This window comes from Schistocerca nitens, chromosome 1 (genome assembly GCF_023898315.1).
Source record: "Schistocerca nitens isolate TAMUIC-IGC-003100 chromosome 1, iqSchNite1.1, whole genome shotgun sequence".
Taxonomy (NCBI): domain Eukaryota; kingdom Metazoa; phylum Arthropoda; class Insecta; order Orthoptera; family Acrididae; genus Schistocerca; species Schistocerca nitens.
In genome coordinates this window covers 965,057,393-965,072,938 of record NC_064614.1, presented here as the reverse complement: position 1 = coordinate 965,072,938, position 15,546 = coordinate 965,057,393, and the positions used below count along the sequence as shown (strand labels likewise).

At 45.7% G+C, this 15,546-nt stretch overlaps 1 protein-coding gene across 7 annotated transcripts in view; it reads left to right on the top strand.

The window, feature by feature from the left end:
* Positions 1-14,470, top strand: part of LOC126194948 (ribonuclease P protein subunit p21) — a 57,421-nt gene extending 42,951 nt beyond the window's left edge. For 6 of the 7 annotated variants that reach the window (XM_049933385.1, XM_049933342.1, XM_049933359.1 and 3 more), the window contains one exon: positions 13,981-14,470. In XM_049933385.1, coding sequence (XP_049789342.1) covers positions 13,981-14,182 — 202 coding nt within the window. In that variant the 3' untranslated portion in view covers positions 14,183-14,470. The remainder of the gene's footprint in view (positions 1-13,980) is intronic. The other variant, XR_007538530.1, reaches the window with a different exon arrangement.
* Positions 14,471-15,546: the final 1,076 nt, after the last annotated feature.

The window sequence follows — 15,546 nt, the reverse complement described above, 5'->3', positions numbered from 1 at the left end:
TCCAACACCTAGGGCTTCCATTTTGTGGAAGTTTCGAGCTCTTCCAACTATCACACTGCCTTCCTCCATGGAAAACGAGTGGAGGCGGCTCGGGTGATACCCTTTTCTTCTCCGAATCGTGATTGCTACAATGCGTCCTTTACTATGAGGGAGCTCAGTCATGCTCTCAGTTCATCCTGATCCTCCGCTCCAGGGCCAGATGCCATCCACATTCAGATGTCCTTTCTCTTGTGGGCAAGCACTTTCTGCTTAACACGTACAATCACATCTGGGCAGAGGGCACATTTTCCTGGTGCTGGCGTGAAGCCATCACTGTACCCATACCGAAGCCCAGTAAGGACACAAACCTTCCATCTAGATACCACCCCATCTCTTACCAGCTGCATTTGCAAGTGATGGAACATATGATTCATGCCCAGCTGGTGTGGTGGTTCAAGTCTCGCCATTTACTAATGAATACACAGTTTGGATTTCGAAATGGCATTCTGCAGTTGAACATCTCATTACTTTGTCCACCCATGTTACGAATGATTTTCTGCAGAAATCCCAGACTGCAGCCGTGTTTCTCGATTTGGAGTAGGCCTATGACACCTGCTGGAAAACTGATATCCTCCGTACTCTTTACTTGTGGGCCTTCCGTGGGCACCTGCACTGTTTCCTTCAGGCATTTTTACAAGACAGAGTTGTCAAGGTGCATGTGGGTTCTGCCTTGTCAGACACCTTTATCCAGGGAAATGGTGTGCCTCAGGGTTCCATCCTGACCATCGTCCTCTTTGCTGTCGCTATGAACCCAATAATGGCCTGTCTTCCGGCGTGTTGACGATCTTGCTATCTATTGCTGTCCTCCACAGACCTGTCTCACTGAGCGGCATCTTCAGCACTGTCTTGATCATCTTTACTCCTGGAGCATAGATAATGGCTTTGTCTTTTCCACTGACAAAACCGTCTTTATGAATTTGTGGTGGCGCAAATGGTTTCTCCCACCATCTGTGCATCTTGGGCCTGTTGCCCTTCTGTTCGCTGGAACTAGGAAATTCCTGGGGCTCATGCTTGATAGGAAACATTCTTGGTCCTCCCATGTATCTTACCTGACAGCCCGCTGCACGTGGTCTGTCAATGTCCTACTTGTCCTCAATGGTACTTCTTGAGGTGCCGATTGAACCACCCTCCTCCATTTGTACCGGTCCCTTGTCCGTTTGAAACTCGACTATCGGTGCTTTGTTTATGCGTTTGCACGCCCATCCCTTTTACACCATCTCAACACTATCCACCATCATGGCATCCCTTCGGCCATGAGCATCTTTTACAGCAACCCGGTTGAGAGCCTGTATGCTGAAGCTGCTGAACTACCACTGTCCCACTGTCATGACTTTCTCTTCAGCAGGTATGCATGTTGTTTGTCTGCAATGCGTGGCCACCACTCCTGTGCTGCCTCCTTTGATGATTCCTTTGATCGTCAGTATGGGCTCGTCCCTCTTCTCTGTTCATCCTGGAGTCTGCTTTTGGCACTTGCTACGGCGGCTTAACTTCACACTACTACCTGCAACTTTCCTGGTAGGCATGAACCCTTTACCATCTTAGCTACCGAGCGAGGTGGCGCAGTGGTTAGCACACTGGACTCGCATTCGGGAGGACGACGGTTCAATCCCGTCTCCAGCCATCCTGATTTAGGTTTTCCGTGATTTCCCTAGATCGCTTCAGGCAAATGCCGGGATGGTTCCTTTGAAAGGGCACGGCCGATTTCCTTCCCAATCCTTCCCTAACCCGAGCATGAGCTCCGTCTCTAATGACCTCGTTGTCGACGGGACGTTAAACACTAACCACCACCACCACCACCATCTTAGCTTCTTGAAGTGGCCCATTTTAACCTTGCCTTCATTTGCTTCCGAAGGACACTATTCCAGCCTCGGTCTATTGCCTTCAGTTTCACAATCTTTGTGTGGAACTTTTCTTTGAATACACTGATGGCTCACTGACCGTGGGGTTAGCTGTGTCTTCGTCATTGGCACCCGTGTCTTTCAATATCCGCTTCCGGTACACTCCTCAGTATTTACAGCCAAGCTCTTCGCCTTGTCGCAGGGCATGGAGTACATCCAGCGACACAGCCTTTTCAATTGTGTCCTCTGCTCAGACTCACTAGTCCCCTTCAAAGTCTATGTTTGCTGTACACTGCCCATCCCTTAGTGCAGCAAATCCTGGAAAACTGTCACTTGCTCACTCTTGGTGGAGTCAATGTCATGTTTCTGTGGGTTCCTGGTCATGTTGGTCTGCCAGGAAACAAGGCTGCTGACGCTGCTGCCAAGGCTGCAGTCCTTGTACCTCAGCCCGCGAGTACTTTTATTCCCCTCTGATGATCTCTGCATTGCCATCTGTCAGGCGGTGGTGTCCCTTTGGCATCGCCAATGGTCCTCCCTTCTTATGAATAAGCTTCGGCTTATGAAGTCTCTCCCAGCGGCTTGGATGACCTCCTCTCGGCCCTCCCGCCAGGAGGATATTATTTTAACTTGGCTGTGTTTTGGGCACTGCCTTTTTAGCCATTGTCATTTGCTAACTGGTGATACGCATCACTTTGTACACATTGTGCCCAAATTTTAACTGTCTGCCACTTCCTGATGGAATGCCCTTTTTTTAACCATTTACGTTCCAGCTTGGGTTTGCCATCTGGTTTATCAGCCGTTTTAGCGAATGAAGCACGGGCTGTCGACCACATTTTACTTTTTATCCGCCAAAGCAATATGGCAAGGGCCATTTAATTTTTAGTTTTGGACCTCCGTTTCTGTATGGTGTCTCTTTTAGCCCTTTTTTCATGTGCCTGTTTTAGCTGTCTTCTGCTCTGTCAGCTGGGACTGACATATAGTTGTTTCACTCCTCTGTGTGTTCATGTTCTATAGTTTTGACTTGGACGTGTGTAATCCCAGTTGTTTTTTGTGCCCTAAAGCAAAACAAAACTAAACAATCATCTTCAGCGCACACACTTGTGCATGCAGTTATCTACATTTAAGATACACTTACGCACACAGTACTTGCACTTAATAAAAGAAAGATGCCTGCAAGTGTGAAGGATGGGGAAAAACCTTTCCGATTAGGGAACTGAACTTGCACTTCGGGTTATCCCCACCATTCATGTCGTGCGAATTTACTTATGTATGTATGTATGCTTGCAATATCCCACAGTTTGAGACTGACACACCTATCAGAGTAATGACCTACCCAGACTCTGTCACACTCCCCTTAAGACTCCATGTTAACTGTAAATTGCTCGACGGACTGCTACTTGAAATGCTCTAATATAGAATCATAAGATAGGAAATTGCAATGATCCTATTATATAACTGTCGATTCGATCAGCAGAACAAATCAGTGAATTGAAGGGAACTACGTGTTCCTTCAAATGAAAATGCAAATGAAATGTAAACTCCCCACAGGGGGTCCACAACTCTCTTGTGGATACGTGCGTGGCGAGCTCGGGACCCTGAGCTAGTGTGGCTCTCTTTCCTTTGTGGGCTGCATACCTTTCTTTTCCACATCCTTCCCCATCCCCCATCCTCCCCCCCCCCCCCACTCACCTCCGCCTCTTCTCTTCCCCTTCTCCCCCTATGGGAGTATGTTTCATGCCTATGTCCGGAGACGGACGCTTGTAACTGTAAGACAGTCTCTCTTCTTTGCTTCCTATGCTGGAAAAATCTCTGTCCTCCCTTTGACCTCCTTTTCCTTGCCTCTTCTCTTTACCCTCTTCTCTGCTGTGGCATTTGAGACCTCTCTTCCTTTCTTTTCTTTGTTCCTCTCTTTCTTTCTTTCCTGTGCGTCTTTGAAGGCCGCATTCCCACGGGCCAGTGACGGGGTAACGCATAATTCCCCGCCCCAGGTAGGCAGGTAGGACACATACGTTCCCCTGATAATTGGCAGGCCCAGGGAGGGGTGATTACCCGAGCTGGTACCTTCCGAATGTGCCGATTGGTTCCTCCATCCGTTTCTCGAGAGGTGTGAACTGAGGTGTGAACAATCACTTAAGGCGGGAATGCCCTCAGAGATGGTCCCCACAACGAAGGAGCGCTCCATCGGAGACTTCGGTACTCATGGGGAATACTTCCGCAATGGTTTCCTCTACGTCTACTATTTCTGCTCACAAGCGAAAGTTAAATGAGTCTCAGCCACAGTTGGGAGCTCCAACGTCAGGCGCGTAATGGGGCCCCTTAGGGAAATGGCAGCAAGAGAGGGGAAGAAAACAAATGTGCACTCCTTGTGCATACCGGGGGGAGTCATTCCAGATGTGGAAAGGGTCCTTCCGGATGCCATGAAGGGTACAGGGTGCACCCATCTGCAGGTGGTCGCTCATGTCGGCACCAATGATGTGTGTCGCTATGGATCGGAGGAAATCCTCTCTGGCTTCTGGCGGCTATCTGATTTGGTGAAGACTGCCAGTCTCGCTAGCGGGATGAAAGCAGAGCTCACCATCTGCAGCATTGTCGACAGGACTGACTGCGGAGCCGAGTGGAGGGTCTGAATCAGAGGCTGAGACGGTTCTGCGACCATGTGGGCTGCAGATTCCTCGACTTGCGCCATAGGGTGGTGGGGTTTCTGGTTCTGCTGGATAGGTCAGGAGTCCACTACACGCAACAAGCGGCTACACGGGTAGCAGGGGTTGTGTGGCGTGGGCTGGGCGGTTTTTTAGGTTAGATCGCCTTGGGCAAGTACAGAAAGGGCAACAGCCTCAACGGGTGCGGGGCAAAGTCAGGACATGTGGGGACCAAGCAGCAATCGGTATTGTAATTGTGAACTGTCGAAGCTGCGTTGGTAAAGTACCGGAACTTCAAGCGCTGATAGAAAGCACCGAAACTGAAATCGTTATAGGTACAGAAAGCTGGCTGAAGCCAGAGATAAATTCTGCCGAAATTTTTATAAAGGTACAGACGGTGTTTAGAAAGGATAGATTGCATGCAACCGGTGGTGGAGTGTTCGTTGCTGTTAGTAGTAGTTTATCCTGTAGTGAAGTAGAAGTGGATAGTTCCTGTGAATTATTATGGGTTGAGGTTACACTCAACAACCGAGCTAGGTTAATAATTGGCTCCTTTTACCGACCTCCTGACTCAGCAGCATTAGTGGCAGAACAACTGAGAGAAAATTTGGAATACATTTCACATAAATTTTCTCAGCATGTTATAGTCTTAGGTGGAGATTTCAATTTACCAGATATAGACTGGGACACTCAGATGTTTAGGACGGGTGGTAGGGACAGAGCATCGAGTGACATTATACTGAGTGCACTATCCGAAAATTACCTCGAGCAATTAAACAGAGAACTGACTCGTGGAGATAACATTTTGGACCTACTGATAACAAACAGACCCGAACTTTTCGACTCTGTAAGTGCAGAACAGGGAATCGGTGATCATAAGGCCGTTGCAGCATCCCTGAATATGGAAGTTAATAGGAATATAAAAAAAGGGAGGAAGGTTGCTAAACAGCAAGAGTAATAGAAGGCAGATTTCAGACTACCTAACAGACCAAAACGAAAATTTCTGTTCCGACACTGACAATGTTGAGTGTTTATGGAAAAAGTTCAAGGCAATTGTAAAATGCGTTTTAGACAGGTACGTGCCGAGTAAAACTGTGAGGGACGGGAAAAACCCACCGTGGTTCAACGACAAAGTTAGGAAACTACTGCGAAAGCAAAGAGAGCTTCACTCCAAGTTTAAACGCAGCCAAAACCTCTCAGCCAAACAGAAGCTAAACGATGTCAAAGTTAGCGTAAGGAGGGCTATGCGTGAAGTGTTCAGTGAATTCGAAAGTAAAATTCTATGTACCGACTTGACAGAAAATCCTAGGAAGTTCTGGTCTTACGTTAAATCAGTAAATGGCTCGAAACAGCATATCCAGACACTCCGGGATGATGATGGCATTGAAACAGAGGATGACGCGCGTAAAGCTGAAATACTAAACACCTTTTTCCAAAGCTGTTTCACAGAGGAAGACCGCACTGCAGTTCCTTCTCTAAATCCTTGCACAATCGAAAAAATGGCTGACAATGAAATAAGTGTCAAAGGAATAGAAAGGCAACTGGAATCACTCAACGGAGGAAAGTCCACTGGACCTGACGGGATACCAATTCGATTCTACACAGAGTACGTGAAAGAACTTGCCCCCCTTCTAACAGCCGTGTACCGCAAGTCTCTAGAGGAACGGAGGGTTCCAAATGATTGGAAAAGAGCACAGGTAGTCCCAGTCTTCAAGAAGGGTCGTCGAGCAGATGCGCAAAACTATAGACCTATATCTCTGACGTCGATCTGTTGTAGAATTTTAGAACATGTTTTTTGCTCGAGTATCATGTCGTTTTTGGAAACCCAGAATCTACTATGTAGGAATCAACATGGATTCCTGGATTCCGGAAACAGCGATCGTGTGAGACCCAACTCGCTTTATTTGTTCATGAGACCCAGAAAATATTAGATACAGGCTCCCAGGTAGATGCTATTTTACTTGACTTCCGGAAGGCGTTCGATACAGTTCCGCACTGTCGCCTGATAAACAAAGTAAGAGCCTACGGAATATCAGACCAGCTGTGTGGCTGGATTGGAGGTTTTTAGCAAACAGAACACAGCATATTGTTATCAATGGAGAGACGTCTACAGACGTTAAAGTAACCTCTGGCGTGCCACAGGGGAGTGTTATGGGACCATTGCTTTTCACAATATATATAAATGACCTAGTAGATAGTGTCGGAAGTTCCATGCGGCTTTTCGCGGATGATGCTGTAGTATACAGAGAAGTTGCAGCATTAGAAAATTGCAGCGAAATGCAGGAAGATCTGCAGCGGATAGGCACTTGGTGCAGGGAGTGGCAACTGTCCCTTAACATAGACAAATGTAATGTATTGCGAATACATAGAAAGAAGGATCTGTTATTGTATGATTATATGATAGCGGAACAAACACTGGTAGCAGTTACTTCTGTAAAATATCTGGGAGTATGCGTATGGAATGATTTGAAGAGGAATGATCATATAAAATTAATTGCTGGTAAGGCGGGTGCCAGGTTGAGATTCATTTGGAGAGTCCTTAGAAAATGTAGTCCATCAACAAAGGAGGTGGCTTACAAAACACTCATTCGACCTATACTTGAGTATTGCTCATCAGTGTGGGATCCGTACAAGGTCGGGTTGACAGAGGAGATAGAGAGGATCCAAAGAAGAGCGGCGTGTTTCGTCACAGGGTTATTTGGTAACCGTGATAGCGTTACGGAGATGTTTAATACACTCAAGTGGCTGACTCTGCAAGAGAGGCGCTCTGCATCGCGGTGTAGCTTGCTCGCCAAGTTTCAAGAGGGTGCGTTTCTGGATGAGGTATCGAATATATTGCTTCCCCCTACTTATACCTCCCGAGGAGATCACGAATGTAAAATTAGAGAGATTAGAGCGCGCACGGAGGCTTTCAGACAGTCGTTCTTCTTGCGAACCATACGCGACTGGAACAGGAAAGGGAGGTAATGACAGTGGCACGTAAAGTGCCCTCCGCCACACACCGTTGGGTGGCTTGCGGAGTATAAATGTAGATGTAGATGTAGAATTCTTCCATCAGTGCCACAGTTCCTTGTTGTTTCTCGGTCGGACGGTCAAGACTTCTCCACAGTCAACACTTTCATTATTTAGAAAGGTGTCGACGCAATTGCAGGTCCTGTAAAGTCTTGTTCCCGCTTATGAAATGGCACCTTGTTAGAAACAGTCAGTGCCCTACAGGCACAAAAATTGCTATGAACTTCACTGCTACACACCTTCCCTGTCCGGGTGGAAATGCACCACACTTTAAATTCTCATCACACGGGGTGGTTCATATACACACACTCGACAGATTGTCCAATGAGGAAATTCAAAACTACCTGTCTGACCAGGGCGTAACGGCTGTACATAGTCATGAAAAGGGTTGACAAGGACTTGGTACCGACCCGTACTATCTTCTTGATATTTGACAAATTTCAACTTCCATCGAACATTAAAGCGGGCTATGAGAGAATTTCAGTTCAACCTTACATCCTCAACCCTATGCGTTGCTACCGGTGTCAGCAGTGTAATCATACCAGCCAGTCATGTTCCTACCCGGCCAAATGTGTTACATGTGGCAAGGATGCCCATGAGGATGCTGGTCCACCTCCATCCCCTCGTTGCATCAACTGTATGGGTGACCACACTGCTTTCTGTAGAGATTGCCCCATTTTCAAAGATGAACAGCTTATTCAGGAAATCAGAGTGATGGAAAAGGTGTCTACATTTGCTGCTCCTAAGTTATTCACCAGTCGAAAGCCCACTTTGCCTCCAGCAGGTAAATATAGCACTGTCCTTGCATCTTCTCAGCCTACTAAGGAGGAAGCCACGCAGACTTGGGATCTCACCTTTAGTGTCACAGTCGTTAGATCGGCCAGTGCCAAGGTCCCTGGTTCAACCTCCCCACTATCACCTGCTCACTCTACGGCTCACCCTTCATCGGCTCCTGCTAAATCACGAGCCCCAAAATCAGACAACCAGACTTCCAAAACAAAGCCTACTCGCGAAGATTTTTTTATTTACTGTGACTTCACAAACATGGATTCTTCTCTCATCTCAACGTCCTGTTTCCAAGAAGGCTCATAAGAAACCAAGTTCCTCTCCTTCTCCGTCACAGTGTGTCTCATCTACAGCGCCACCTGGCAGTAACTGCCCTCGGCCGTCTTCCGTGTTGCCAAGGCGCACTGCTGGCGGCCGATCGCTGGTGGCGTGACCTGCCCCCGAACAAGCTATGGATCAGGATCTTCTGCCTTTGGCGGAATGCCGTTCCATTCTGTCGTCCGCCAGCTCTCAGCAGTCGTTGAGTTGAAAGCAACCGTGGTAAGATTCTTCTCTTTTCTGTCCACCTTATGTTAATTATCCATTTCAGTATCTGCAGCATTAGAGCCAATCGGGATGAATTGTCGATACTCTTACAATCCTACTCGCCGGTCATCTTCTGTCTTCAGGAAACAAAGCTACATCCCCATGATGGCTTTGTTTTCCCTCATTTTCAGTCAGTCTGGTTTGATATCCCCTCTGCAGATGGCACTCCAGCACATGGGGGACTTATGATTTTTCTCCATGATACTGTCCATTACCACCCAATTCCCTTAAACAGTTCCTTCCAAGCTGTTGCTGTACGTCTTTCCCTTTCTGGATACACCTTCTCTCTTTGTACTGTATACATTCCATTGTCCATAGCAATGGCAAGAGCTGATCTCCTTCATCTCTTTGGTCAGCTACCGCCCCCCCCCCCTCCCCTATTTGCTGGTTGGGGCTTCAATGCCCACCACCCGCTTTGGGGATCTACGCGTCCTTGTCTGCGAGGCTCCCTATTGATTGACGTCTTCCACCAATCAGATCTTGTTTGCCTCAACACTAGGGAACCTACAATTTTGTCTGCCTCCATGACGAATTTCTCTCATTTGGATCTTTTGGTCGGTACTGCTCAGCTAGCTCGGCGCTTTGAATGGTTCACTCTTGCTGATACACACTCGAATGACCATTTTCCTTGTGTCCTTCAATTGCAGCCACAACTGCCATCTCTGCGCCCAAGACACTGGAAGTTTGCCCAAGCCGATAGGACACTTGTTTGGTCTCTAGTGACATTTGATGACAGTCATATTCCTAGCGTCAACGATCAGATCACTAATGTTACAGAAGTTATTCTTATAGGTGCGGAACGTTCAATACCTCGCACCTCCGATTTGCCCCGGCGCCCCCCAGTTCCTCGGTGGAACAAGGCGTGCCGTGACACAATACATGAGCGGTGACGCGCTCTTCGCAATTTCCACCACCATCCTAATTTATCCCACTGTATCTGCTATAAGCAGCTACATGTGCGATGCTGTTGTGTCATCTGCGCTAGCAAGAAGGCAAGCTGCGACTTCTTTACTAGCTCTTCTAACGCCTTCACTCTTCCCTCAGAAGTTTGGAGTTGAATTCGATGGTTATCTGGCCTGCCTAGTTTCTCCCTGATCTCTGGGCTCACTGTCGCGCATGATACCTTAGTGGACCCCGTCGCAATTTCTAACTCATTGGGTCAACCCTTTGCCGAGATTTTGAGCTCTTCAAATTACCCGCCAGCCTTTCTCCCAAAGAAACGTGCAGCGGAAGTGTGACCTCTTGCTTTCTCCTCTCAAAATAGCGAAAGCTATAATACTGTTTTCTCCATGCAGGAACTCAAACATGCACTCTCCTCTTCTGGCTCTTCTGCCGCAGGACCGGATGGTATCCACATCCAAATGTTGCTGCATTTATCATACCGTAGTCTGCGTTACCTCCTTCCCCATTATAATCGAATTTGGACCGACAGTACTTTTCCCAGAAGATGGCGGGAAGCTATCATCATTCCTGTTCCAAAACCTGGAAAGGACAAACATCTCCCCTCTAGCTATCACCCATTTCTCTCACGAGTAGTGTATGTAAGGTTTTGGAGTGTATGGTGAATTGCCGTTTAGCCTGATGGCTGGAGTCCCGAAGCCTTTTAACATCTGCTGAATGCAGTTTCCGAAAACATCATTTTGCAGTTGTCCCTCTTGTTGCTCTCTCCACTTACATCATGAACAATTGTCTTAGGAAACGCCAAACGGTAGCAATATTTTTTGATCTGGAGAGAGCATACGATACCTGTTGGAGGACAGGCATCCTCCGCACACTGTTCTCTTGGGGCTTTCGAGGTCGGCTGCCATTTTTTATTCGTGAATTTATGGCAGAGCATTTAAAGTGCGAGTGAACACTACTCTCTCCCGTACTTTCTCCCAAGAAAACGGGGTACCCCAGGGCTCTGTGCTGTTGTACTGCTTGCCATCGCCATAAATCCAGTTATGGATTGCCTCCTTCCCGATGTCTCAGACTCCCTCTTTGTGATCTACTACAGCTCTCAATGGACCAGCCTTCTTGAACAACTTCATCAAGTATGTCTCGATCGCCTCCACACTTGGAGCATCGAAACCGGCTTCCGATTTTCTCCCAGTAGACAGTTTGTGTCAATTTTTGGCATCATGCAGAGTTTCTTCTGACTTCCGTACATGTAGGCCTTGTCGACCTTCCGTTCGGGGACGTCACTAAATTCTTGGGTCTTATGTTTGACAGAAAACTGTGCTGGTCCTCCCACGTTTCCTATCTTTCGGCTGAGTGGTCCTTCTCCGCCTCTATCTCGCCTTAGTGCATTCGAAATTGGACTGTGGAAGCATAGTTTATTTCTCTGCTCGGCCATCTATTCTTCAGTATCTCCACCACCGTGGATTGCGTTTAGTGTCTGGAGCTTTTTACACCAGACCTGTGGAAAGCCTTTATGCTGAGACTGTTGAACCTCCGCTGTCCAATTGGTGAGCTGTCCTTCTGACTCATTATGCTAGCCATCTGTCTTTCATGCCTGCTAATCCAGCCCATGACATTTTTTTTGGCGCCTCCTTGGATTTAGGGTATGAAGGCCGCCCTTCCTCTCTACTACCACCAGGAGTCCACTTCCGTCAACTGCTATGTTCTCTTTCCTTCCACTTTCCTAAAACTTTCTTGACAACTGGGGGTACGGGTACAGCACTGCATTGGCTCCGCTCCTGAACCTGCCTGCTCTGTGACCTTTGTCAGCTTCCCAAGGATGGTACCCCTTCTCTCATTTATCGTCGGGCATTTGCTGCTCTATGCGCACAAATGAGGGATGCCACATTTATTTAAACTGACAGCTCAAAAACATCATTTGGTGTTGGGAGTGCCTATATTGTTGGCAACACCCCTAATCGATTTCGGCTTCCCGACCAGTGTTCAGTTTTTACTGCAGAGCTTTACACTGTTCTCCAGGCTGTCCAATACATCAGTCACCATCAGCGGATACAGTATATTATATGCTCAGATTCGCTTGGCTCTCTCCTCAGTCATCAAGCTCTTTACCCTGTCCACCCATCGGATTCAGGACTGCCTCCACTTGCTCCGTTTGGGGGGCATCTGTGTGGCATTCCTCTGGATCCCAGTACACGTTGGTATCCGTGGAAATGAGGCAGCCGATATAGCGGTCAAGGCTGCAGTCTTTCTTCCTCAGTCTGCTGTTCGCATGGTTCCCTTAGCCAATCTACAGCGCATTTTATGTCATCATGTTGCTCTTTCATGGCATGCACATTGGTCTACACTTCCCAATAATAAATTGCGGGACGTGAAAGCTCTTCCCTGTGCTTGAACCTCTTCCTCCCGAACTTGTGGTCGGGAGGAGGTTATTTTAACTAAACTCCGGATAGGGCACTGTCTTTTTAGCCATCGACATCTTTTAAGTGGCAATCCTCCCCCGCTTTGCCCTCATTGCTCTCAACTGTAGACGGTGAGACACCTTTTACTTGAGTGCCCCTATTTTATTCCACTACGCACCCGTCTACAGTTGTCGCCTGATACGGCTTCCATTTTAGCAGATGACATGCGCTCAGCTGATTGCATACTTGAGTTTATCAGTGTCAGTGAGATGACGTAGGTCATTTGAAGCTCTTTTTGGGGAAAACAAACTCCCCCTTCTATATTGGTTTTCTAAGCTGTCCGTCTGTTTTTTTTCCCCCCTTTTTGAGTTTCACTCCCATTGCTGCTGATTTCCAATTTGTTTTTTTTTTACCTTTCTCTAAGCCACAGACCAGGTGCTAATGACCGTAGCAGTTTTGCGCCCAAAGACCTTAACAACAACGAAATGTAAACTGATTATTATATGAATCAATGACAAAATATCTGGATCAACATTCTGTGAGAAAACAAAACTTAATTGCTCATGGCAGCTAGCAAGATAGACAAGTGGAAGGATGGCTACTGTATACTAGCTGTACATTAAATCATAAATCCAATACAACCCATTGATTAATTTAGAAATTCCAGTGGTCAGTTGAATAGCACATCAAATGACTAAGGTATGAATCAAGTTTAGCAGATCTGTAGTGATGGTATGCTTCCTATATAAAGATTGATCCATGCTGCTGTATACTCGCACCAGTGTGCTGTGGTGGTAAGGTTGAGGACTGTGGTCATAGTGTAGAATCAGAATCTCGCTCATAAAGTGCCACAATGTCTCAAACCAGTGACATATCACCATCTGTCATCAAAGCAAGTATGTTCCTTTTTTTCCCCACCAGCTCCGGTCTCGGCAGTTTGTGCTAGTTTGGCCTCAAATGCCAATCGGGAAAAAATCTTACTCTTTCATGCCGTATTTAATGAATCAACCAGAATATCGTCAAGTCACCATGCAATCAAAGCAGATCATTCTGACTAGTTTGTCCTAGAAATTCCCATCTGTCAGCTGTTGACGGCCAATTGAGATTGTAGTTCAACACTTCGGAGTATCCTGAGGCCAAACCACATTCCAAGGCTTGTACTTTTCCGCCATAAATTGTGGTGTCACAGCAAACACTTGGAACTGTTGCCTTCGACGATCTCAAGAGGTGAGCCATGTCACAAGTCACTAACCCCGACTTACTGAAAAGGACCACTAGGTTTCGCGAGCTTACGTCAATGACCACTTGACACGTGCAAGCCATCTTAAATCTTTGAGTGCCCATATCACACCTGCTGCATTCAGAGCAATGTGTGAGCTGTGCATTTCTCACGTATTCACAGACTAGAACTATTAGTTCCTTTACTGATGACCACTGTAATTTTATGAAATAAATTTCTAATTTCTCCATAACAAATGAACATAATGAGACTTTAAGTAGATGCAACTAAAGTGTCCTGCCTATTGCGTCATGACATGCGTAAACAAATTTAGTATAAATGGAAGGAGGCAAGCCAGGTTGCTTGTAACTGTCCATCGCTGAACCTGTCCTTTGGGATGCCCCAGTCATTCATGTCATACAATTTATGTGCATGATCACTGCTCAGTGTATGGTGAAACTTAATTCCTAATACTATTGTTTATATTCTGCTGAGGAATTTTTTATTTTTTTAATAAGAAGTGATATAAATGTGATTGACTGCTCTCATCTTCTTGTTACCAGGGATATCAGCTTGAAACGCAGCATTTGCAAGGGATGTTCGATACAGCTCATCCCAGGTGTGACTGCTAAAGTCCGTATAAAAAATAGACCAACGCCATGTGCGCTATGGACATGTACCATCTGCAATACTTCAAAGAGGTATCATAATAAGAAGGGATATCTTACATGGACTGGAAGACCAGAGTCAGTTGCCAACGATTGAAATAGTACATTGTTTTCCTGACATTTGACTCTTGTTTACTTGCAAGGATACTGGAACTGGTTGACATCACTAATTGTTTATATTTTATTGTCTTTATTATTTGTACAAAACATGAGACTATATTTAGAAAAATAGTTATAAAAGTAGCACTGAGCCAGCTACAATGTAAATCAGATGAAGACCACTGCAAACTTTGAGAAATTTGTAGTGTCAAAATGTAAAAGAAGTGAATGGGTTATAAGAAATATTATCACAAAAAATTAGTGAATAAACCTTTGATTTTAGAAACTTGAGATTCACCTTTGGCAGTTCTGGTTATTACCACTATCCCATTATGCACCTTTTTACTGTTTTTGTTAAGACATGCTGTTTATCTGTTAGCTGTAACTGAAAGCATTTTTGGAATAACCAGATATGTCCAGTTTTGGCTGAAAATGCAATTTTATTACCATTGGATGATTTGAAAATGGCTCGATCATATGGTACAAGAATGAATTCCTCTGCCAGCTAAACCTGAAATATAAATACGTCATGAATCTTGCTGAGATGTACAATATGCGCCATCCTTGGACATGGAATTTTATACATTGGTCTGTGACAGGACTGTTATGGATGCTTCATCTTCCCTTAATTTTCAGTTCACTGTAAAGTGCTAATATTTGCTGTTTCTTCAGTTTCTTGGTTGGTTATGTGACAGTTTTAAGACCAAGTTGTTTGATGCAGGAGAGAAAAGTCAATTTATTTAAGATTCAATAAATATCAATTCTCTGTTTACATAACAAGTTGGTGATGTAAATTAAGGTTGTAAAAAGACATGACACACAAATTTTTTCCACTTTCTGGACAGTTTTTTTGTTTTACTCAAATTTGTAAACATGGCTTGCCTAGTTATTGCAGCAACACCTTGTATTCTTTTTAGTCCATAGCCCAAGATGTAAAGACAATGAAGAACCCAATTTGCCACCAGAAATTCATACACTCGGAACTAGCCATCATTAAATGGCTGTTAAGTTTTTAGTATTGATGGAATAATATTGTAAATAGCATAGACATAGAGAACATTAAATAGGGTATTGATTTTTCATGCCACATAATACCGATGGTGGCCACAAGAGGCAAACACTGAACAATTCAGAGACAGCAAATGGTCACACAAAGCTCTTGACCACAGGTTCAGTAAATGCTGCAGCAAAAACAGATCATCCATACACATGTCACTGTCCTGAGAATTTGGCACTTGTTCAGAACATGTTCAATCGTAGCCCAGGAAATCAACGCTCCAGGCAGCTTGTGAGAGTAGACTCACAAGGCATGTTGTGCATCAAGTATTGCATAAAGAATTAAACTTTTGAACATGGAAACCC